At 42.7% G+C, this 26,001-nt stretch overlaps 1 protein-coding gene across 1 annotated transcript; it reads left to right on the top strand.

Annotated features, from left to right (window-relative positions):
* Nucleotides 1–3,099: 3,099 nt before the first annotated feature.
* On the top strand, nucleotides 3,100–15,532 carry LOC128323505 (acidic mammalian chitinase-like). Its single transcript, XM_053246767.1, has 11 exons — nucleotides 3,100–3,124; nucleotides 4,399–4,428; nucleotides 7,096–7,297; nucleotides 9,091–9,147; nucleotides 9,250–9,415; nucleotides 10,198–10,322; nucleotides 11,825–11,948; nucleotides 12,080–12,265; nucleotides 13,192–13,311; nucleotides 13,446–13,587; nucleotides 15,164–15,532. Exons 1-11 carry the CDS (start codon nucleotides 3,100–3,102, stop codon nucleotides 15,454–15,456), a joined length of 1,470 nt encoding a protein of 489 aa, XP_053102742.1. The 3' UTR covers nucleotides 15,457–15,532.
* Nucleotides 15,533–26,001: the final 10,469 nt, after the last annotated feature.

Raw genomic sequence — 26,001 nt, forward strand, 5'->3', positions numbered from 1 at the left:
TACACCATTCATGATTTTATAGACCTCTATAATGTCTCCCCTCAGTCATATTTTTTCTAAACTAAAAAACCCCAGGTGTTGTAGCCTTGCCTCATAACTTTCCATGAGTTGTCCACCACGATCCCATGATTCCTCTTCTAGTCAGTCACTGACAGCTTGGATCCTATCAGTGTATATGTGAAGGGGGCGGTTGCCCCAACATGCATCACTTTGCCCACATTGAATGGCATTTGCCATTTTGTCTCCTACTCCCCCAGTTTGGAGAGAGGTTAAGGTTGCAAATGTGCCCTTAACCCAGCTGCCAGGGATCGTGTGTGTTCAATTGTGGTGCTTGCAGATTGCGCTGACACAGAGATGGATGCCTAGAGTGCCCATCCCACTGGAGAATCCCCGAGTGCACTGTGCTCAGTGTGCAGTGCACTGTGGGATTCCTGGAGGCTAAGACCACACATTCCAGCCTCAGAGCGATCCACCCTGCTCCCCGCTGCATGGAGCAGGGCTGATCGTGTGGGAGCTTGGAGTGCACTCCCAGCAGGAAAACAATGATCAGCAGGGGGGGAGGCAAGGTTTGGGAGGCCTCCCCCCCCACCTGCCCAGTAGGTCATGTTAATGGCCCCTAAGTATAATAAAAGAGTCAGTGTAGTGTAATGGCCCCTGGAGTGTTGGACTATGACCAGGGAGACCTGAGTTCAAAATCCTGTTCAGCCATGAAACTCACTGGGTGACTCTGGGCCCGGCTGAGTTGTTGTGAGGGGAAACATGTATACTGCTCTGGGCTTCTTGGAGGAAGAGCAGGTATGTGTCATAAACAAACAAACAAACAAACCAATATCTCAGGTTGGTATGCAACATGCACCTCTTCTCCTACTACTTTCCCTGCTGCTGAGTCACCAGTGCACCAGCACTGCATAGCCCTGTACAGCATCTTTATACCAAACCTTTAATGAGCAGGACTACCAGGAACACTAAAGCCGGTAGCAGCTGGTGGCCACTCTACTGGAATCATCTGGATGCTAAGCTCTGGGTCCTTAAACATGCTTTGCACTCCCCTAGACAACCCTGCTATATCTGTCACTTCATCGTGACCAAGTGGCTGGCATTACAGTAGCTGTATAAAAATAATTGATATTTAATCAATAATTAAATAATTGATATTTGACAGTATTAGATTGCTTTCGTGTAAAGGTTGTACATATCTCATAATTGCCAGTTACAAGATTTCGCATTTGATTTCTCTCCAAAGCAAAACGAAGACTCGCTAATGTGTCTAAGGCATTTGCTTTCGAATACAGAAGTAAAAGTTAATGAATTTAAAATTAAAATTTGTATATAGAAAGTGATTTGCAGTACTCAAAATGTTGGCAAATTTCAAGTAGTGCAAATAGTATTCCAATGTACTCTTTTCTTCCTGCCCCCCCACCACCACAACCAAGTTATACCAGAAACACCGGTCCAACAAGAGTGATCTTTATGCTTTATGGTTAGACCACATAGCTGGGCTTCCTTAGCCAGGTCTGGTTTTTAAAACCATTTTAATGGGGAAATTAGGAATTGAAATTGGAGACAAATGTCAACCCATTTGAAACCTTGAAGTATTATAGTGACTATTAAGATCATATGGAGAGGTTCATCTGCAGTTGCCACCGGCCCATCTGGTGTCTACCAATCATTAATGTATTTTGCTATCTTTAGCATTACAGGCAGCCATTTCAGATTTCAGGCAGCAAATCAGTCCGGCACAGAAGGAAGTTAGGCCCTGCCATCTCAGGCACCTGGCTACAGGGCGCTTGGTGAGCTTTCTCTAGCCAAAGTGGTGAAGAAGACAATGGCAAGAGATGAAGGAAGCAAATAGCAAGCAGGGGGGTGGGGGTGGGGTGGGGGAGACTTCCAGCTTGTATCAGTATTCAGTTTGCTGATACGTTTGTCAGTTCCATTGCAAAAGTGGGCTCACGGCATGGCTGAATAAGGTGATGTGTGCCCCCTTTTTATATCCTGAGTGGTTGACTTAGGACATCTTGAAACACAGCAATGCTAGGTAATATATTAATAACAAATAACTATTAATAACTAGGTCACATATTTTGCCACGCATAGATCAGAGAAGAAGACAGAGTGTTTAAGAATCCACAGACATAGCCATTTCGGACAATCAATCAATCTGGCAGAAGTGTACCTCTCAAGTTTTACAAGCTATAGAATACAGAATGATTTATTTTTATTTTTACAGCAGACCCCATATGGCAGCAATTGTCTTGCCGTTGTAATATGGAGAAACTGTCCCTGACAGGAGATTCTGATGAAGCAATTTCAAAGAACCAGCCATCTAGTACAAGTGCAACATATTTGGTTTTGTAGACATTACACTGGAGAAGAAGTTATTGGTCCACTTAAGAGATCTCGAAGCCTAGTGATAACAAGAACCAGTGTTCTAAGTGCTATTTTGCTAATCTTGGAGCAGAAAACCCAATTGTGTTCCAGGTAAGAGATTCTGGCAGGTCGCAATTTCTGACTTTCAATCAATCCAACTCTAGCAAAAGCTCACAGCTTCCAAGTTTTGCCCTCTGCAAAAAATGGACTAGTTGTCCACTTGTAGAGATATTTTCCCTCTTGTGCCAATGTTGGAGGGGAGTGTGTCCCCCTGTCCCTTTGTTACATTTTTGTTTTTGAGAAAGGACAGGTTGCTGTGTCAAATAGTTGAAACTGCTGGAAAATCAGATTACATAAGAAAATATTTGTCCTCAGTCTACAATATAATTTTAAAAATGAGTTACTATAGCAAATACACAGCACTGATTTCAATATATGTAATCTCCTAATCAAGAAGACTATAGCATTGTAATCTTATCATTGTAACCACATCTGCCAGGAGTCCACTAGTACTAGCAAAATAAAAGTATTGATAGCCATGTTATCTTAAATTCAGGTTGCTGAAGGTGTCATTGTTCTGTATCTTTACTGGAACTGGTTGCAGGCTGCTAATTTTAGGTGAATGTCACAGTCATCAGATGTCTTTGGTTGCATGGCACTGAAGTGATAGAAGGGCAACTACATGGTATAAAAGGGAGAGAGAAACAGTGTTAGGTCAGTACAGAGACAAAGATGGCCAAGTTGATCCTTCTTACCGGTAAGTACATGAAACATGTTTCCTCAGTTAGCTGAAGGAATACATTCTGCTACCTGCAGTCTTTATGCTTTCATGCATTGTAACATTTAAAAGAAGAACATGAGAAGCTTTCACTGCCATACCCGAAGCGGTCATTGCATCAGGGATCCTCTGCATGCAAAGTATAAACTCTGTTACTGAGCTACAGCCTTTTCCCTACGATACACTATGATGCATTGAAGGATACACTTTTAATTGAACGTATTTTTAACAGACTAAGGTTGCAATCCTCTGCATACTTACAAAGGAGTTAAGGCATAAGAATAGCCCTGCTGGATCAGGCCCAAGGCCTATCTAGTCCAGCATCATCCTGTTTCACACAGTGCTCCACCAGATGCCCCTTAGAAGCCCACAGACAAGAGGCAAGGGCATGTCCACTCTCCTGCTATCGCTTCCCTGCAACTGGTATTTAGGGGCATCTTGCCTTTGAGGCTGGAGGTGGTCTATAGCCACCAGACTAATAGCCACTGATAGACCCATCCTCCATGAATTTGTCTAAGCTAGTGGCCATCACCACATCCTGTGGCAGAGAATTCCATAAATTAATTATGCATGGTGTGAAAAAGTACTTCCTTTTGTTAGTCCTAAATTTCCTGGCCTTTCATGGGACGAACCCTGGTACTAGTGTTGTGAGAGAGGGAGAAAAATCTATCTCTGTCCACTCTCTCTACTCCATGCATAATTTTATATCATGTCTCCCTGTTGTCTCTTTTCCAAACTGAAAAGCCCCAGATGCTGTAGCCCTTTGCCTCATAAGGAACATGCTCCAGGCCTCTGATCATCTTGGTTGCCCTCTTCTGCACCTTTCCAGTTCTGAAATGTCCTTCTTAAGATACAGTGGCCAGTACTGTACACAGTACTCCAAATGTGGCTACACCATAGATTTGTATAAGGGCATTATAATATTAGCATTTTTATTTTCAATCCCCTTCCTAATGATCCCTAGCATAGAATTTGCACAGCTGTGTTCCATTGAACACAGTGGAACTTACTTCTGAGTAAACACGTACTGTATAGAATTGTGCTGAAAGTATAACATCCGACTCAAGTCACTGTGAGTTTGCCAGGTTCTCACTTGAAACAATTACAATGAATTTTATACTTCAAAGAAAAAGGTTTCATATATTGTATAGCCATTATACTGTCTTTATTGTATTAAACTGGTAATATTGCTTCTGAAAATATATCTTCAGATTTTGTTTACTGATTATTCCCTCTTCTTTTCCCCCTTGTAGGTCTGGTGTTCCTGCTGAATGCACAGATAGGTATGAACTATAATTCTTAAAATGTGTGCATAAGTATCTTGGCCATTAGAAAAAGCAACCAGTCAAATGTATTTAACATTGTTATCTTCCTTACAATACAATCCTAAGCATGTTTACTGAGATGTTTATCCCACTGAATAGAATGTTTATCCCACTGAATAGAATGGGGCTTACATGTTTATCCCACTGAATATAAATATAAACATGTTACATGTTTATCCCACTGAATAGAATGGGGCTTACTAAGCAGTAAATGGATCTAGGACTGCAGCCTTCATGAGTTTTTGATGGTATAATATGTAAAGTACATAAAAATAATAAAGAATATACTGCTGACTGCTTCTGCTATAAAGGGCAAAACTACATTTCATCTTAAATGTATTATTAAGAAACATGCTTAAATCTGGCATTGGCTTTCCTTAGGCAAAGCAAATTCAAAAGAAAAAAGAAAAGAAAAAGGACATTGGGTCCTAATCTGAATTAGGATCATGGGCATGAGGGCTACCCCTTGGCATCACATTTGCAGCAAATATCAGCTTGTGGAGGAACCCCCATCAGGAAAATGACATGCGTATGACACTGCAGTCCCAGTCTGGACTGAGGTCCCTTACAACTGCTTTTTGTGCATTAAAGTAGCAAATAGGGGTGTGCAATTTGGATTGTTGGTGTTTCGGTTCAGATCCAAATCGAAACACCCCCGATTCATTTTGGATCCGAATCTGACCTGTCCGAATCACCCCTGATTCAATTCTGATCTGAATTAATCCGAATCCGAATCGGATTTGGATTAAAAACTGGGTCCTGGGGACAAAAGGGTGGGGTGGGGTGGTAGTGCCTAATGGGTGGAGGCTACCACCCAAATTGCAGAGGGATTGGGCAGAGGGCTGATTTTGGTGAATTTCTGAAGTTTTAGTGTCTTTGGGGCAGATTGTGGGCATAACGTGGGATCTGGGGCAGAAGAGTGGGGTGGGGTGGTAGTGCCTAATGGGTGGAGGCTACCACCCCAATTGCAGAGTGATTGGGCAAAGGGCTGATTTTTGGTGAATTGTTGAAATTTATGCATCTTTAAGGTTTTCCCCCATTAAGTATAATGGAGGGTGTATCGCTTCACTTGGGGGGGAAAGGGGTGGCCCAGAGCGGTGTGGGGTTGGTGGTAGTGCAAGATAGGGGCAAGGAAGCTACCAGATTTTTTTCAAAGGATTTGGGCAGACGGCTGATTTTTGGTGAATTGTTGAAGTTTACGCGTCTTTAAGGTTATTCCTCATAAGGTATAATGGAGGTTTCAGCAGCCCCATAAGTGCACTTGGGGGGTGCTGGGGTGGCCCAGAGTGAGTGGTGGTGTAGTGCACATAGGGTTCCAACCACCCCCATGGGTTTCTAACCCATGGGGTACAGGGTTCTGTTGTTTCTTAGATGTTCTGAGTGTAGATTCTATGATAGCAAATGAGAGTGGATTCATGGTGTCTCATTGAAAATCTTTTGGCCCTGGGACCCAAAATTCGAGTAGACATCACATCAGACCTTTTTGCATTGAAGTCAATGGGAGGCAAAAAGGCGGGAAATTCAAATTGATGTCATTGCTCAAAATGGAGGGGGAAGAAGAAGGCATTTATCGGCCACAAAATGGAGGGCTGAAACAACACATAATTCGGAGCCGAAACGGGGGTGTTTCGTTTTGGCTCCAAAACAATTTGGGGGCCGAAATTTGTGATTCGATTCGGATCCGAATCACCCGAAATTGGCCATTTTGGGTACAGATCATTCTGTACCCAAAACGTTTCACACATCCCTAGTAGCAAATAGAATCACAGTATCATGAACTCCTAGAGCTGGAAGTGACTTTGGAGGTTTTCTGGTCTAACTCCTTCTCAGTGCAAAAATTCGCAGTAACATTCCTGACAAATGACCATACAGTTTCTCTGTAGTTTGACCTTAAGTGCATATGTTATTTAAGATGTGTCCTTGCTTGCTACTTTGCTAGCTTTGATAAAACAGAAAGGCATTAAATAATATTTTTGCAATTAAATAAAGAAGCTGGCCACCAGAAACCAATGAAAAAAGTTAAAATGGTGTGATTATAGTATGAATAATTAATATATTTTTAAAATATCATATCTCAGTGTCCTCATAGCCAGTTAAAACAGCCTCTGCCAAAAAGAAGGAAAAACATATATGTAAATAGCAACCACAGTTCATGGCTGCTACTTCTTCAAGTGCTCCGAAAGCAGTTCCAAAGAACACAGGAGTGTATATAAGTTGTAATGTCTTCAAGCAGTTGCTCTTTTTCCATCCTTTCTTTTTCTGAAATTATCTATGTTATCTGCCTTCTTTCTAATGTCCTCTACTATATTACATTTCACTAGGCACTGCCAGTAGGCTATGCTCTCAGAGACATTGTGGGTTGAGCTGCACACTTACTTCTTGGATGGGACTATCTTTCTTCCTCCCAAACCTTGAAGAGATAACTTCCCCATCTCTGCCTACCATAATATGTGAAATCTGTAGCATATGCTGAGTCCTACTGCATGCACAAATGCACACACACACACACACACACACACACACACACAATTTTTACTATGACTAAACAGCATACACACTTTTCTTTCTCTCCCTTCACTGGATCAATTCAAACTTCACAATAACCTTTTCTGTTCATCTTGGCAGGTTCTGCCTATGTGCTATCATGCTACTTCACCAACTGGGGCCAATATAGACCAGGCCTTGGGCGCTACAAGCCTGACAACATTGACCCTTGTCTGTGTACTCACCTGATCTATGCCTTTGCTGGGATGACCAACGGTGAGATTGCCACCATTGAATGGAATGATGTCACGCTTTACAAATCTTTCAATGGCTTGAAAAACCAGTAAGTATCTATTCATAAAGGTAGCCTCTTCCCACATTTTGCTTTTTCCAATGTGCTGGTAAGTCACATGCTGCATTTTCTTTGGATTATAGTAAACTCCAGATTACTAAACTAAGTAAGTCCTAAGCTAAGTACTTGGGGGCAGTCTTATTTATTTAACACATTTATATACCTCCCAAATCTTATGCCTCTGGGTGGTTTACAATAAAACAGCACAAACTAAAACAAAATAAAAATCTTAAAACATTAAAATAATTTAAAATTTACAACAGTGTTAAAATCTGTAAGTCTAATTAAAAGCCTGGGTGAACAAATGTGTCTTAGCTGCCTTCTTAAAAGTTGTCAGAGATGGGGAGGCTCTTATTTCAACAGGAAGTGCATTCCAAAGCCTTGGGGCAGCAATGGAGAAGGCCTGTCTCTGAGTAGCCCCCAGGCAAGCTGGTGACAACTGCAGACCAGCCTCTCCAGATTATCTCAATAGACGGCAGGGCTCATAAAGAAGAAGGTGTTCTCTTAAATACCCATAGCCTACGCTGTTTAGGGCTTTATAGGTTATAACCAGCTCTTTGTATTTTGCTTGGAAACATATTGGTAGCATATAACATATTCATTATCCACTGAATATGGCTTTATCTTGAGAGCATTAGTAGCTAAGTGGGTTCCACAAAATGAAAAATATAAACCAGGCAAGACAATGCCATCTATTGCACTGACTGATCTTTTAACTATTAAAAGCAAACATTCAGATTACACATGCATCAGGTTCTCAGAAAATAAACAATCATCTTTATATATAATTCCCTAAGACATACCCGTGGCTAATCCCATGCGTGGCAGCTCTCACGAGAGTTCAGAGAGCTGCCGGATAGCCACGGGCTGGGCCAGAGAAAGAATATGGCAGTGGTGGTGGTGGTCGGCTGGCTGAAGAAAATGGCGGCCGGCGGCCGAGCGGCTGCACCCAGCAGGCAGGCAGGTGGTCAAGTGGCTGTGACCAGCAGCTGGCTGGCAGGCGGGCAGCCAGAAAGCGGGGTGGGTGGGCGGCCAGGTGGCTGGGCAGCGCAAAAGAAGGAGATGGAGGTGGGCAGTGGGTGGGGAACAAGAAGAAGGAGGTGGCTGCAGGTGGGCAGAGAAGAAGACAGGTGAAGGGGAGAAGATGGGTGGGGCAGGCAGGCAAAAAAGTGGCGGTGGTGTGGGGATGGGGGGAGAAGGCGGAGAACTAGGGGCACAGATGCTCTGCGCCAAATCAGCTAGTAAAATAATAATACATGCTTAGATTTGTTTGTCATAATACAGCCGACTAACTCTGCTGCTATTCAAAATGAAAAGCCTTGAGAATAGAACACATGGCTAAGATACTAGCACTAAGATGATAGTACACAAATACATGGTATTTATAAGAACAAAGCACTTGGATACATGGAACTGAGAACCAAAACTAAAGAAAAAATTCATTCTAGATTAATTAATGGATCATCTGTCAAGGAAATGCAGTTCAAGGTTATTAAAACATACATACTCTATAGATTGGCACTAGCTGACATGCTGTGCAGAGTAACAGTGGCATTATTTCCAATGTATGTAGTACTGCGGAAGGGTGATTGCACATTGTTAAGTAGTACTGCACCAGCTCTGTTCCGCATTGTTTTAGAAGCCTGCAGTGGCACAGGCAGTTCAAAACCGCTCGCATTACATTGCACAGCATGTCAACTACTGACTTTATCTTGCTAATTCTTGTGAGTCCTTGTTTGAGAAACAGACTAGAACATTGACCTGTATAATCATTTCCATCATAGGAATGGAGAACTGAAGACTCTTTTGGCAATTGGAGGCTGGAACTTTGGAACAGCTCCGTAAGTATGAATAATTTCTCTGCTATGCCATCTTGCTACTACAGAGAATAATGCATGTAACAAGTAGGCAATTCTCATCTACTGTCTTTGGCCACTTTCCAGATTCACTGCAATGGTTGCCACTCCTCAGACCCGCCAAACCTTCATCAACTCTGTCATCAAGTTCTTGCGTCAATATGAGTTTGATGGGATAGACTTCGACTGGGAATATCCTGGCTCCAGAGGTAGCACTCCTCAAGACAAGGCCCTTTTCACTGTCCTGGTTAAGGTAAGCCACTGGCAGTTGGTAAGCCAGTGCCAGTATACAGTGTTGGCTCAATGGTCCTGTGGAAATTCCCCTCTGCCCTCTCTCCTCTCAACACAGGGAAGGAAGTCAATCTAACCACACTGGTTGGATGAGTAATGGCTGGCCCACTGATTCTATCAGGAGATGAGTAACAACAGCTCCCAGTCTCCCACTGCCACAGCTGTATAACAATAATGTTGACCTTTCATAAGCATTGGTTAAACCAGGGGTTCCCAACCTGTAGTACTCCAGATGTTGCTGAACTACCATCATCTCCAACCACAATAGATTATAGTTGGGAACGATGGGAGGTTTTCTGCAACATCTGGAGTACCACAGGTTGGGGACCCTGGGTTAAACCAACGTGGTTTAGAACTCATCTCCCATAAGACCAAAGGATTGGAGAGGAGAGAGAAGCAAAGATAACAGCACAGAAACAATCTTGCAGCAACAGATTAGTTTAACACAATCAATTGGTGACTATGGTGATTTGAGGGGGGCGGTGATAACCTGCTTCAGGCAGAGATGGCAGAATGCACTGAACCTTCACATTTCATTCTCCTATGCACTAATAGTTATACTTCTAAGAAAGGTTTCTCAAGAGCACAGAAATGTCCTTGACATGTCGACAACTTTCTTTTGCAGCTGAGATCATCCATAAGGATGTTGGGCTAGGCTGAGCATCATTTTGTTCAGGCCTGGCATAGGAAAATAAGTCCATTGTGGGCTCTGCTTGAATTTACATTTACTTTACTATCTTATAGGAAATGTTGGCAGCCTTTGAGGAGGAGGCCAAACAAGTGAACAGACCCAGGCTCATGGTCACTGCTGCTGTGGCTGCTGGACTTTCCAATATTGAGTCAGGCTACCAGATTCCTGAGCTTGGCCAGTAAGTACAGTTATTTCAAATGCTTGGGCTGTTTCTTTTAGATTTAACTTCTGACGTAAAAAAAAATCTACAGTATATGAGTGAAGATCCCCATTCACTGGCTTTACATTAATGCACTATGCGCAGCATCTTGTTTATCAGTACACAGGGGCGTAACTATAATAGGGCAAAGGGAGACAGTTGTCTGGAGGCCCACTGCCTTGGGGGCCCCCCAGAGGCAAGTCACATTACTGACTCCCCCAGCCGCACACCCGGCTGGGCTTCCTTCAGTTGTATTCACCCTCCAAAACTGATGTGAGTGTTAAGACCTGGAGCTACCAGAACAGCATGTCTTTCTTTTGTACCATTAAATAATAATAATAATAATAATTATTATTATTATTATTATTATTATTATTATTATTATTTCGATTTCTATACCGCCCTTCCAAAAATAGCTCAGGGCAGTTTACACAGAGAAATAACAAATAAATAAGATGGCTCCCTGTCCCCAAAGGGCTCACATTCTAAAACGAAACACAAGATGGACACCAGCAACAGTCACTGGAAGTACTGTGCTGGGGGTGGATAGGGCCAGTTACTCTCCCCCTGCTAAATAAAGAGAATCACCACGTTAAAAGGTGCCTCTTTGCCCAGTTAGCAGGGGTACTTGACTTGCATCGTCCACAAATGACTTGCATCGTCCACAATTTACAAAACCTTAAAAAAATAATTTAGGATGATGTTGTATTGTGGCACATAGATAGATAGATAGATAGATAGATAGATAGATAGATAGATAGATATGCTTTTTGTTACCACTATTCAGCCTCATTTAAGATTTACTTCATGAGCTTAGCTTCAGTGGGGTGGGGGACAATCTTGTCTCTGGGCCCACTCCAACCTTGCTACGCCCCTGACACAGACTGTGCATTAATGTTAAATCAAGCTGGTGATTAAATCACTGTACCAGCATCCACATGAAACCGGGATTAGTATTAATACTGGGCTTTTCCACATACGATCATTGCTGTTGTTAAGAGTACAGTGTACCTTGCATCCTTCTTGTGCACAGGGCTGCTGCAGAAGATGCAGGCAGAGATGCAATTTCCTCTGTTCATTAGCCCCCAAATGCATTGAAACACTGATAAATAATGCTGTGGATACTCATTCATAAGGATAAGCCTGACCTTTAAAGGGGAAAATAAAAATTTTGATTGTATATAAATAAGCAATATCACAATAATCATCTCAGTTTTAATGAACAACTGAACCTGTGGAGGGTTTTACACTATGAATTTACATTTATGGTTCTAATTATGCATCAAATGTCATCATATATGGTTCAAAAAGATCCAAGTAATTGTAGAATTGCTGCACAGAGAGAAAAGGTAAGCTATGGAGTGACAATGCTTACTAAAAGTGGGAACACAAAAGCCTTAACTGTATGGAGTCTGTACAAACAGTGTTCATAGTTGTATTGTATAGTTGTATTGGATATAGATATATTTATCTCCTTGCAGGTATCTGGACTATTTCCACGTGATGACCTATGACTTCCATGGCTCCTGGGAGGGTTATACTGGAGAGAACAGTCCTCTATATAAAGGTCCTGCTGACACTGGTAGCAACGTCTACTTCAACATTGTAAGTATATCATGAATGCTTATAGCAGTATATATCAAGCCTATAATGAAGTAGGGCTTTTAAAACTTTGGTAATGGAGAAATCCTTTTTTTCCACTTGGAGACAGGATAATATATGTACTGCCTTTATAGGATTATGCCATGAACTATTGGAAGAACAATGGTGCCCCAGCTGAGAAACTCATCGTTGGATTCCCAACTTATGGACACACCTTCATCCTCAGCAACCCATCCAATACTGCTATTGGTGCCCCCACATCTGGGGCTGGGCCTGCTGGACCTTACACAAGACAATCTGGCTTCTGGGCTTACTATGAGGTCTGTGCATTCATTCATATGATGGTTAATATATTGAAATAACTAACAAGTTGGTTCTTTTACTGAAGGTTATTCAAAAACTACTTAGATACTTCTTAATAAGTACTTAATACTTAATACGTAGATACCTCTTAATAACTACTTCTTAATAAATACCTCAGCACTGCCATCCTATCATAAAAAATGAGATCAAGTTAAGTGGTTATATTACAAGATATATTACTTATGAGAGTATAGATTTCTTTAATTTAAAAAGAACCATATATGCCATCTGAGCATCACTGTAAACAAATAGAAACTATGTGTTTCAGCCATTGTGCATATCATGGCTACAAGCAATGCTTTGTTATATATATTTTCTAAATGTGCTTTCATTAAATATATAAATGAATACACTCTAAAGGAGTCCAATCAAATAAGAGATCATGTAAGTAGGATATCAACACAACCAAATTTAGCCAAAGGGTTTGAACATTCCTTTCACATAAAAGGGTATGCTAGTATTTATTCAAGACCAGAGATGCAAAACTCGTTTGCAAAGTTTAGGAGCTAGAAAAGAGGAGGAAGAGGAGGAGAGAACTGCTTCCTGGCCATTGCAGCAACTCGGGTTATAGTTGCCAGACCTGGTATTTTAGGCGACTGGGTCCCTGGATGTTTGCATCCCTGCTCAGAGTTATAGTGACATGGAGTAATATGGCTGATGCACAGTAGTTTGAAGCAAATTGGAATTTCAAATACCTGAGGTTCAGATGATATTTTCATTCAGTAAGGTTCTGTGTAATTCATGGGTCGGAATTCACATTGTGTTTCCCTGGTGTTCCTGATCCATGGTGGATATGTTACCCTGTTATAGACAGTTCTCCTACCATTGACCAGGAGAAATGTCCTTAAACGATATACAAGATACCTTTTTGTTTCTCTTTTAGATCTGCACTTTCCTGAATAATGGAGCCACACAAGCCTGGGATGGTCCTCAAGATGTACCCTATGCCTACAAAGGGAATGAGTGGCTTGGGTATGATAATATCAAGAGCTTCAATATCAAGGTATGCAATAAAAAGTGGATGTACCAAAGTCACTAAGAAAGAATGGGCTTCCATTCTCCAGTGCAATGTAAACTGATTTCAACTTTCCCGTCCCCCCCCCCACCTTTGTGTGTGTGTGTGTGTGCATCTAACAGGCTGAGTGGCTGAAACAGAACAACTTTGCTGGTGCCATGGTTTGGTCCCTTGACTTGGATGACTTCACTGGCACTTTCTGCAATCAGGGCAAATACCCTTTGATCACCACCTTGAAGAATGCCCTTGGACTTCAGAGTGCTAGTAAGTAGCCCCGTGGAGAATGTATGGAATGCTTGTGAAAAACAAAGTTCTAGTAAAAGTGTTACAATGTTCCATAGACATATCTATATTAAATAGTGATGGCACTGTGACCTTGACCCACACTCACTGTTTTTAACATACTTTCAAACTGAGATACTGTGATCAAGTAAGTGGTTTTTAAAGCCTATTTCTAATCTGCTCATGACATTAATTCCATTCAGGAGTTATAAAAACTGTAGTCACATACAGCATCGTGAAGGGCGCATTCTAAAGTCCCACCCCTGTGCTGATGTACTGAAGCTCCGCCCTCCGCTATCCACTCTTATATCATTTGTCTCACACTCAGAAGTAAATGCTGTACTGGTTATACATCATTGGAAAGATAAATTTTCTCCTGATTTGCCGTTATGCATCATTGGAAAGATAAATTTTCTCCTGATTTGCTGTTGTGGATAACTGATATCTACTCCTTTTCATCATCTGGCCTTTTTCAATAGAATGGTAAAGAAGCGGAATTTTCAGTGATCTGGTCTAATTTTAAAGGACTGTTCTTATTGTGAAGAGTTATATCCTTAGAAGAAGTTTTCTTTCTTGATATATATTAGTCGGTGTATTATTTTAGATGTTAAGTTTCTTTTTTCTTTTGTTTAATTATTTTTGTTAATGCTATGATTTTATGCTGTATTAATTGAATAAGGAGGAAATACTTGTGGACAGATTATACTCTATTAATTGAATGAGGAGGGAATACTTGTGGACAGATTCTTACTGTGATCGAAATGCTGGGGCACCACAGCATTCTGCATCATGGGAAGAATCAGTCCACAAGTACAGAGTTTGTCTCTGTAGACAAATGTTGAAATAGTAAACAGTGGTGGCACGACTTCTGAGTACATCAGCACGGTGGCAGGGCTTCAGCGAACACTCCTGGGATACTGTACGAATGGAACATTTGAACATTCAAGTGAAATTTACATTTAAGGGAACATCTTCACCATGAGCCCCACTGCCTGTTAAGGTCATCTGGAGAGGTTCGTCTGTGGTTGCCACCAACTCATCTGGTGGCTACTCAGGGACGGGCCTTCTCCATTGCAGCCCCTGGACTTTGGAATGCGCTCCCTGTTGAAATAAGAGCCTCCCCACCTCTGGCAACTTTTCAAAAGGCACTGAAGATACATTTATTCACCCAGGCTTTTAATTAGATTTATAGTTTTAACATTTTAATCCTGGGTTTTAAATGTTTAATGTTTTAAATAGTTTTAATTGATAATTGATTTGATGTTTTAAATGGTTTTAATTGTAAACCACCCAAAGATGCAAGTTTTTGGTAGTATAGAAATAGTTAAATAAATTATATATATATATATAATATATAAAAATATATAAAAATCTATGCTTCCTCACCACAATGCACTTTGCCCCTTCTGTGATCTCTTCATGCACAGTATTTTTTTCTGGTGTGAACACTGGCAGAATTCCAGGCCCAGAATAAAGTAAAATGCACATCTCCATTCAAACACAGTGCAATGCATTTCAGAGAAGAATGGTCTAAAATTCTGTTCTGCTTCTTTCCCAGGCTGCAAAGCTCCTTCCAAGCCCATTTCTCCCATCACAGCAGCCCCCAGTAGTGGCAGTGGAAGCGGAAGTGGAAGCGGCAGCTCTGGCGGCAGCCCCAGCAGTGGCGGTTCAGGAGGCAGCCCAAGCAGCTCTACAGGCAGTGGCTTCTGTGCTGGCAGAGCTGGAGGCCTCTATCCAGATCCATCAGACAAGAACAGCTTCTACCACTGTGTGAATGGGAGGACCTTCCTGCAGCATTGCCAGGCCGGACTTGTCTTTGACACCAGCTGCTCCTGCTGCAACTGGGCATGAAGAGATCAGGGTTACATGCAATACCCTTCCTAATCTACACGTAGCTGCAAAGTGAAATAAAGTTCAGCAAAAGCAATGGCGGTTCCCTCCATGTCTATTTTCTACAGTGTATGGGGTGTGTCTTTTCGTTTACTCGCTGCTCTTACAGTGACTTATGCTCTGGCTGTAGCTACAAAAGAGCTTTCCTGTGCTGTAGGCTTGGTGGCTTCAAGCAGAACTGGAGGTTCCTGTGTTCATCTTAAAAGTGAACCTGGATATAGTGGAGTTCTTACCCTTGGACTTCAGGGCTGATGTCCAGGGCCTCCACACCCCTGAGGTCCCCCAAATCCTCTTTAGTCTGTCCTGGGTGGTGTGGTCACCACTGGCCTGCACTGTGCCGAGTGGGAGAGTGTGATTATGACCTGTGCTGGGAGCTTTAGACACAGAGTGGGGAGTGGGGAAAGAAATATGTGAGATAAGAATAGGGGGATGATGCTTAACTTGCAGCAGGAGGAGGCCTCGAGCAGGGGAGTGGGCTCCAAAGGCCTTTAGGTCCAGGCTCCAAAATTACCTAGGTGCACCTCTGCCTTGATACAGGCCCTTCAAATGCATGGTACAGATAAGAAGATTACTGCTTTACCTATACACTTACCTGTTCAACATTTGATTGACTGTACCTGTGTACATATCTATAACTGTGTACACTGTACACTCATTGTATGAGTGTTGAACTTAATGTGCAAATGAGCCTAATCTGCCTTGTGGAGCACTGCCATGTGGCTTACAGAGACTGGATGCATCCCAGCCCCGCCCACTACAAAAAAAAAACCAAATGTGAATTTCCTCATAGGGAATTGACCCAATATGAGTAAACTACACGGGAACTTAAGTTTCATATGCAGTATAAGATTTCAGTTCAAGCCACATTATATTTTAGAGCATTTAGAGTAAATGTAACTCTTACCATGTTCTCCCAAAGAAAAATAAGAGATGCAAAGCCAGAAAGATTATACCATAATATCAGGGTTAGAGCAAGGATTGAAAAGTCATCTAGCCCAATTCTGTGATGAAACAGGCCTATCTATCTACAAGCCCCTACAATTCACCCTGAAATCCACAAACAAGGAGCAGATCCATATCAGAAAGATGCCTGCAGGGAAAATAGCCCCCATAGATTATTGTTAATGGTCCAGTTTCTGTTAATGTTAGAATAACTATGCTATGATTATTGTTGTTGTTATTATTTATCCAATTTCTATACCGCCCTTCCAAAAATGGCTCAGGGCGGTTTACACAGATAAATAATACATAAATAAGATGGATCTCTGTTCCCAAAGGGCTCGTAATATAAAAAGAAACATGATAGACACCAGCAACAGTCACTGGAGGTACTGTGCTGGGCTGGATAGGGCTAGTTACTCTCCCCCTGCTAAATAAAGAGAATCACCACATTAAAAGGTGCCTCTTTGCCAAGTTAGCAGGAGTTAACATAGTCTTTGACATATGCAGCAATTTTAATTTTTATTCTGGCCAGCAAAAGAATTGTGTAACACAAAAGCTTGCATACTAAGTTGGCCCATGAAGGCAGAAAACCCTTTCATGCTCCATCTCATGAGATGTAACAAAGAAGAGAGAGAGCAAGAGGACCCAACTTCCCTTAAATTTTGGGAGATACTGGAAAGTATTTCCTGGCTCTCCTTGCTCCCCTTCACAGAGTTTCTCATTATATTGCAGCCATGTTGTTCACACCCAGACATAGAAAAAGAGCATAACATAGGACACATCCAGAGCTAAGGGATATTTTTGAAGCCCAGAAATGTCACGATTCCCTAGGGACACCAAATTTCCCTCCTCAAGATACAATATTTTTATGCAAGGGGATCTGTCCCCATCGTCACTACAGCCCATTATGCAAATAAGTGGGGAAAGGTGAAAAGGGAGACCAGGGAGACCTTGCTGGGGACACCTGGAGGCACAACTGATATCCATTGCAGTTCCCTGTGACATCCTTATCAGTGGAAACTGAGCTACACAGTGTTTCCACCACAACATTAGGGTTGCCAATCCTTCAGGACTGGCCAAAAATCTTGAGGACTTGGCATCAACCTCTAGGAAATTATTGAAAGCAATTCTGGAGATTTTAATCTCTAGGGAGTCATTCACACATGGCTTTATGCCGCTAGGGTATCCGAGGAGCAAATCTACTTTGCAGTAGATTTGAGGCAGTTTAATTCAGGGGATTAGATGGACAGGAGCCGTAGGCTCCTTCCCGCACTCCTTGCAATCTTTCTCCTATGTGCTTTCCCACTGCTTGCTCTGGTTTTTTCCTCCAACCAATCACATCTCAGAAGGAGGCACGAAATGCCTCCCTTCAGTATTACTTTTTTTTTTTTAGTTTGACAGCCAGCCGGATTTCCACAAAACTGACAAGTCAGAAACAACAGAACGCTTAACCCCAACCTGCTGAATCTGACCCAAATCTTTGCTGGTCTTTATAATGAACTTGCCTTGTGAAATCATTGCTATCTCTCTGTGAAGAAGAAAAATCAGCTGAGACACAAAGGGCACAGGTTACATCTAATCTGCAGTCTCCATTGTTAAGCTTCCAAACATCTGCATATGTAAGCTCTGTTCCTATAGTGACCAAACTTGAAAGCATAGGAAGACTCACATTTTGCATGTGCTTGCGTTTAACTCTCCCTCCCTCCCCCTCCCCTCCTGGACTCTCTTCACAGAATTGCATCAATCTGCCACAACTCCCCCCCTCCCCCAGCACTTGCAATTACAAATCACTCAAAGAACACACCAGACTGAGCTGTCAAACTCTCATTTACTGACACTTGGAAGTCCACCCAGCAGACATTAAAAAAAAAAAAAAAACCACCATGAAAGTGTGAGTAATCCAAATTATCTGCAATGGCCCCTCTGCATATCAAAGAAAAACCTCGGAGCATAGCAAAAAGGCCACTGGAAATACAGGATTTTTTAAAGCCAGACATACTTTGGGCTAAGCCAGAATGTGCGGCCTCAATTTGGGGGGGAAACAGAGTCATGTCTGTACTGGTCCCTGATATTTGACCAAGTTCGGACTTTGGGGTAAATGCAGCTAATGTGTGGATTGGCCCACTCCATTCCAGAGGAGATTGGAAGAAAAAGCCCTGTGTCTAAAGACTCCAGGCTTGGTAGTGTGTGTGTGTGTGTGTGTGTGTGTGTGTGTGTGTGTGTGTGTGTGTAGGGGGAATACTGAGGGAAAAATATCAAGGAATAGCTTCAGTTGGCAAGCCTACTGAGTGCAATGTTTTACTTTTTCCGTAAGAGTGAATGGCAACCCTGCATATATATATAGCAGAAAGTAAAGAGTAAAATGATGTTCTTGAGCGATCCCAGCATGTTGAGCAGGAAGCCGTTTTTGACCCCACCCAGAAATAAGTCAAACTGTATGAGCGTGGGGTCCATGGCTGGATCTTAAGATTTGCTTTGCTAGATGGGTATGATCAAATCCAGACCTTGGTGCTAGAGGATGAGGTTTGACTCTTCCCCTGTGCCATTTCCCCAATCTAAATCACTCCTCCAGTTGCAGTTTGCCCCACAAAAAGAAAACAGACAGGCACACCATGCCATCTCATCCACTTGGCCCCATGTCCCAGACTGCAGCTCATTTTCTTTGTTCCATACAATATGATGAGAACCAATGAGAACCACTCCAGATAGAGCCCACTCTAGCTGTACAACTTACTCTGAGTGGGACTGCTTCTTGGTCATATTTCAGTGTTACCTAGAGTGTGACAAAGAGACCCATCCCAGGCACTAGGATGGCTTTTCTTGCAGGCTTTTAACTGGAATCAATTTTAATAATTCGTTTTAATAACTTGTTTTATGAGATTATTTTTATTGTGTCTTGTGGAATTTTGACCTGTTTTTGCTTTTTTATATTGTTTTAAATTTTGTATACTGCCTAGAGATGTACATATCAGGCAGTATAAAAATATGATAGATAGATAGATAGATAGATAGATAGATAGATAGATAGATAGAACTAAACAGGAGATTTTATATCTTTATGATTCAGAATGAAAACAACTTATGGAGCAATTATTTGTGCATGCACACAAAGTGGCAGAGGTTTCCTATGACTGATGCCATAAAAGGAATTTTCTTATCTAAGGTCTTTGATTAGGATTTAACTGCATTGTCTAGTGGCATTACAAAGACCATAATAGCAGCTGTAATGAAGAAAAGTACCAGTGCTGCTCAGAGGTTAAAGGCCAATACTGGAAACAAGGAGAAAAAGAACTGAGAACCAATATTTGGCTGCGTCAACACACTATGCAAATGTTTTCATTTCACCTGTAGTTTATAACCAGTACAGCTCTATCTTTAAATTTGTGTATATATAGGCCCTAATCTAAAGAACTGCAAACACAGCAAAAGACTGTGCACCCACTCTCAGAAAGGACTGGACCTTAAAAACAGAAGCTGCATTCAGCCACAGTCAGGTATCAGGTGGGGCTGAATGGGGAATAAGGAGCCTTGGACTCACTTCTTCCTTTGTAATATCAGGTTGACACTTAGCCCTGTTCATTTCATTGTATATCTGTACACATATACATGTGTTTGTGTGAATGTCTGCACATATACTCATTTTAAAAGGGAACCTAAATATAGGTCCCCTGAAATGCATGGTATGGATAAGAAGTGGACTGCTCTGTGTGCACTGAACATAGTGTGTGAATAACTGCATTCAGTTCTGTGTATGCATACACTTTACACAGATTGTATATGTATTGAACATCATTTGTGAACAGGGCTAATATGGGGAACTTTTTGATCACCTGTTATGTTGGCGGTGTGTGTGTGTGTGTGTGTGTGTGTGTCCAGATATCCCTTTTACCTGTACTACCTGACAACAGATCACAGCTGATTCAAATGGACAGAAAGAGTATGTGTTATACCCAGTGGTTCCTCTAATTTTTTTCATCTCTGTGCAGAATAAGTTTTGTTCTGGGCAGCAGTATCAAGGCAGTGTGTGTGCACCTGCATTCAGAATGGAGCCTTCCTGATTCAACCTGAGCAGGATCTAAAAGGAGCTGAGCGGACATTCAAAAACTTGTGAGCGTGCGCATGTGTGCATGCCTTAGAGGGAACAGTGGTTATACCCCTTTCTGAATTATTCTACTGAAAACTACAGATAAGGAATCTGCATGGCTGAATACTCCCCCATACAAAATGTTCCGTGCACACACAAAATAGTGACCATGTCAAGGAGAAGATTAGGCTTAAACAAAACATGTGCAGGGGCATTTTAAACAAAGTGGAAGAGGGTTTCACTGAATTTAAACCCTCTATAGACTTGATAATACTCACATATGTGCTGGAGATGCAGCTCCTGATGGCATCGACTCTTAGCACCAGCAACCATATTGACCACTAGGGCCACCATGGATAGAGACAGTGAGCAAGGGAATCTCCTCTGACTATGCTCTCTCTATTGCACTTCCTCTTTTGTTAGACTGAGAAGCTGTTCTCATGCCAGTGGGGTAGGGAGGCCAGTGGTGGCCCCAGTTCAGCCCACCATCAGCAGCCCCCCTGGCCATGCCCACTGCATCTGAAATCAGATGCAGGCGGCATGGCTGGGGAGCGAGGTGTGGCCCCTGAGCATGGTGGCCCGGGTTCTTTGAACCTGTTCACACAATAGCAACTCTGCCCCTGTCTCATGTGCAGCCAAGTCCAGGCTAAGGCAACCAAGCCTGGTCTTGGCTGCACGTGTGAAGCAGCAGAAGCCAAGCCGCTGCCAGTAGTACCATGGGGGCAAACCCGCCTGCGGAGCCCACCTCTAAAACGGGGTTAGAGGAGTGAGCGCCCCCTTAGCCCATTTTTGTTTGTTTGTTTTTGCTTGTCTATTAGCACCGGCTGCTTGCAGAAATAAAGAAATTTCCCCTCCGAGCTCTATATGTCACTGTTTTGACTACTTTACACAGTAGCTTCCCAACATGGGCAATCACAGCAAAACCCATATATGTGCATGCCTCATGTATGAAGGGTCTACACATTTTGTACATTTCCCCCCTATGTAAAGATTATTCCATGTTGGAAAATTCATAAGGAACTATTCGTGTGACTTAGGCTATCTGGGAAAGAAAAATATGAATAAGGTAGGTTCTTGCCTGCATTTAACTATATTGACACTTTGATAGTGGTTTCAGTACATGGCAACCCTGACACTAGCAAGCACTGAGACCTAAGAACTTCTCTACGCAGCAATGCCATGAATAAAGGTTCTCTCTCTTTCAGATCTATATTCTGAAGGAGCTTGATTGCTTTGAATAACACTTTGAATAACACAGATTGAGTTATAACACAGACTGAGACAAGGGCATAGCGAGTGGAGAGGGGGCCCATGCTCAAACACGGGAAGCCTCCCTACTAGCAGCAGCGTTCTGCGTGCTCACCACACACATCCCCACTCACCAGGCTCCACGCATCCTCCTTCCATTGACTGGACTCTCAGCTGATGGGATGGGTGGAGGGCAAGCAGCCGGAGGAGGCAGCTAGAGGTGCCCACCCATGCTCAGGCTCCTGGCCGATAGAAGGAGGGTGCACACACAGCCCATCTGTCGTAAATCTGTTAGCTCAGCTCACCCAACAGGATTTACAACCCCCTTCAGCACTCCCCCTGTGAGTTAACAGAAAGTAGCAGCGAAGCTATGCAAAGAAAATAAAAGGCTCACAAAGAAAATAGTAAATGAATTAAGTCCCCCTGAACTGAACTAGGTACCCCCCTCTAACAATAACTAAGTGATAACTGAAAAGAAAACACAGAGCGAAGAATGAAAAGAGCAAAGGACACCAGAAACAAGGAATTATTGGAACAAAGCAGGAAAGCATAAACAAGGGCAAACTGGAATTCGCAAAAGTTAGGAATTCAGGATAGCACACGGACTGCGGTCAGCGACGTTACTAACAGCACCTGAGCAATTGACAGACTGCTAAATATATATGGGTCAAGAGAACCAGCAGCCAATCAGGCTTCCCTGAGTCAGTACCTCTGCTTCCTCTCTTGTTATCTCCTGCGCCTGCGTGACTCCCACTGAGCTTGCCTCTTGAGACGTTTTCTCAAGACAGGTGAAATCCCAGGCTCCTCCCCATCAGAAATCATGTCTGGCAGCTGTTGCGAATCCTCAGCTCCAGAGTCTGGTCTGCCTGCATCCTGTTGCTGTGCCTCTGAGCCCTCACTAGCAGGCGAATCCTCCCATTCCTGCTCTGACTCTTCTGAGTCAGAAGTCTGAGCCATGACACCAGCAGGAGCATGTGCATATCCTCCTCCAGTAGCCAGGAGCCCGGCCGATGGAAGGAGGATGAGCAGAGCTGGGCGAGCAACCAAAGAATTTCACTGGCGACAACAGTGGCGGGAGCCCTGACCAGGGGAAGGGGGAGCTCAGCGGCTCCTTCTGGAGGCTTGGTGGCTCCCGGACACAGGGCATGATGGGTTCTTTGAATCCTCTGCGCTATTGTAGCTCTGTCCCTGGGAGGAGAAAAATTAGATCATATTGGTAATATTTTTGGAACACTCTTAATTAATTTCATTTACTTGATAACCTAGAACTAAAAAAGGAGGCAGAAGCATATTACTAGATGTTATTGTTGTTTTAAAACAGTCATACCAGCTTATAACAAGTCAGGATGGGTACCAATCTAGATTCAATATTTTTCATTTGTATTCTATTAACAGGAATACATTTTAATTTGAATAGTTTATACTACTATTCAATATGGTACCATTTACGCACACACACATTCACACACACACCTACTTTAAGAAACAAAAACTGACTAGGGCAGTTTTCATCACTGTAAGGTCCAGGGACCAGTGGTGGTCCCCATCAACCCTGTGGCTCCCTGACTAATTGTTTATTGGACCTTTAGGACCTGCACAGTTCCTGGCACCACATGGAGGTGACCACTCTCACTGTGCAGTGTTGTGCTTTGCCCAGTGCCGGGGATGGGGTGGGGTGGGGTGGGGTGGAGTGGGGTGGTGACTTTAAGGGAAACCAAGCTGTTGGGGCAATGGTATGGCTGCAGTTTCCCCTCCTCCTGGTGGTAAAGCTGGGTCCGGTCACAGAGCACTGGCTCGTGTGGTCCCGTGGATCCAGCACCTGTTGCCACCAGGATGACCAAGACTGGTGCCACCGCCCAGGGCCTTCCGCAACTCAGGCTCCCTCTCCCTGGGTAGCCCTCACCAGTCTGGCCTCTCATCACTGGCTGGCCCATCTTTATATACTATCAAGATTTTACACCCATGAGATATGTAGGTCTCGCTGGAACTCTTGCAAGGCTTCATGAGGTGAATCCCACATCTCATGAGATCTCATCATCTCCAGACGATGCTAGGTCATTTGGCCAGGTGAGCCAGAAAGGTCTGTTCAAGCCTGCTGTGAAGGCGTGTTGTGAGGTTGGGGGCACATCGACAGCCCCTGAGTGTGGGGAAAGGGGACCGACACTGCTTCTGTGTGCTGACGAGTGGTGAGTGCCCAACACAAGCCCTTTCGAGTCCCTGTATCATCTTGGAAGGTGTGCACAGAGTGCCTCAAAGTGTAGCCTTTTCCAGTGCTTCTCACATAGAGCTCTTAAAAGAAAGGACTCAGTCTATCTTAAAGGACCCTCTCAGCAATCAGAAAAATGCATGCAATACTGCACAGAGGTCAGCACAGTTGGAAATGGCTCTCACACTGAAGGGACTTTTTAGCCTATTTTCCAGTAGGCTTATGAGATCACCTGGCATTCCATGTGTGTGTCCATCCATGTGTGTCTGTGTCCCTGCCATCAATTCCACAATGCCTGGACCAATATGAACCAAATCAAGTATAGTTGTAGGGATACATAGTGACACCTCACTGGCATAGTTTGAGATGATGTCATCCACTCCAATTCAAGATGGCGGACGTGTAAACCTTTGAGGCGCAAGTGGACTGAACCATCTGACTGATTTGAACCAAATTTGCTACAGATGTAGGGACACAAAGGGATGTCTCAAGGTATGTGATGATATCATCCATCCCAATCCAAGATGGCAGACATGTGAACGTTTGAGGTGCAAGAGAGCTAACATGTGGACTGCCTAACAGATTTGAACCAAATTCGGTATAGTTGTAGTGAGTGACACACAGGGACACCTCAACGGCATGGTTCATGATGATGTCATCCACCCCAATTCAAGATGGTGGACTTATCAACATTTGAGGCCCAATTGGCCTCAATTGTGAACTGCCTAAATAATTTGAACGAAATTCGTTACAGGTGTAGGGATGCCTCAGTAGTGTGGTTTATGATGATGTCATCCAACCCGATTCAAGATGGTGGATACATGAACATTTTATGGAACCAATTTGGAACCAATTTGGTACAGTTATAGGGACACATAGGGACACCTCAAACACATAGTTTGTGATGATGTCATCTACCCTACTGCAAGATGGCATATGCATGAAAGTTTGAGGTGCAAGTGGGCTAACGTGAACTGCCTAACCAATCTAGACAAAATTTAGTCCAGTTGCAGGGACAGAGAAAGTAAAGTAGGTAGATTAGTTCTTACTAGAACAACTTGGTTTTGTTTGTGTTTTTGTTTTTTGCCAAAGTGGCTCCACATGAGAGATAGTGAAGATCACTGGTTTTTAAAGGGCAATTCAACACTAATACCTCAGCTCCTAAGCCATTGGGAAGTAATAAAAGAGATAAACCTGCAAACAGGAAGCTTTCAACTTAAAGGAACATTTCCCCTTAAAAAGCCCTAATTATGCTTTGCCTGTCCAGTGTGGTGCTGAAATTGCATTTTATGAACACAGTAAAATACATACATACATACATACATTAATTAATTAAAATAAAATAAACCCTGACTACTAATTAATCTGCAAAACCATAGGAAGACAATACAAAAAACACTGGAATGCGACAATATCATGTAATTGCACTGTAAAACGTACATGAACATAGGGTGTCGATTCCAGAAAAATGTCAATTCCAAAAAACAAGTTTAGAGTGGAAGAATCCACAGTCATTGCATGGAAGGAAGTTCAATTGGTTTTTATGACATTTATTTTAAGTAACGTTTTTGGGCTCAAGATGTGAGTTCATGTAAATTTCCTGGGTCACTGAGTGGGTTATAAGAAGTACAAGTGTTTTAGAAGGGAACCATTATTTGTAAATGTTCTTTCAGTTTTAGCTCCTCTCTTAACAGTTCAGCCATAGCTATCACAGAAGATTTTACCTGCACCTGACTAAAGCACCTGTATTCTGCTTTGGCCGAATACAGTAAGGTCATCAGAATTTGACTCCCAGAAGCTGGCACAAGGAGTCCCAGCCTAATAGATTAAAAAATGTTCATTTGAAAATGCCCTTCAGAGCTCATTTGCAAATACATTTATCCACAGATGTTCTTTCCACCAACATTCTACAAACATATTCCTTGAAAAGCTATTTACCTAGCAGTACAAATACTGTTAAAATAATTTGAAACATAATAGACACTATCAATTCCATTTGGAACAATCACATTCCCAAACTGGCTCT

Source organism: Hemicordylus capensis, chromosome 4, assembly GCF_027244095.1.
Source record: "Hemicordylus capensis ecotype Gifberg chromosome 4, rHemCap1.1.pri, whole genome shotgun sequence".
Classification (NCBI taxonomy): domain Eukaryota; kingdom Metazoa; phylum Chordata; class Lepidosauria; order Squamata; family Cordylidae; genus Hemicordylus; species Hemicordylus capensis.

What these genes read in the sequence shown, in the direction of transcription:
- LOC128323505 (XM_053246767.1), top strand. Translation starts at nt 3,100, where the DNA reads ATGGCCAAGTTGATCCTTCTTACCG. An exon ending in CCTGCTGAATGCACAGATAG is followed by an intron (nt 4,429 to 7,095) that starts GTATGAACTATA and finishes TCATCTTGGCAG; the next exon opens with GTTCTGCCTATGTGCTATCA. An exon ending in CCTTGGACTTCAGAGTGCTA is followed by an intron (nt 13,588 to 15,163) that starts GTAAGTAGCCCC and finishes CTTCTTTCCCAG; the next exon opens with GCTGCAAAGCTCCTTCCAAG.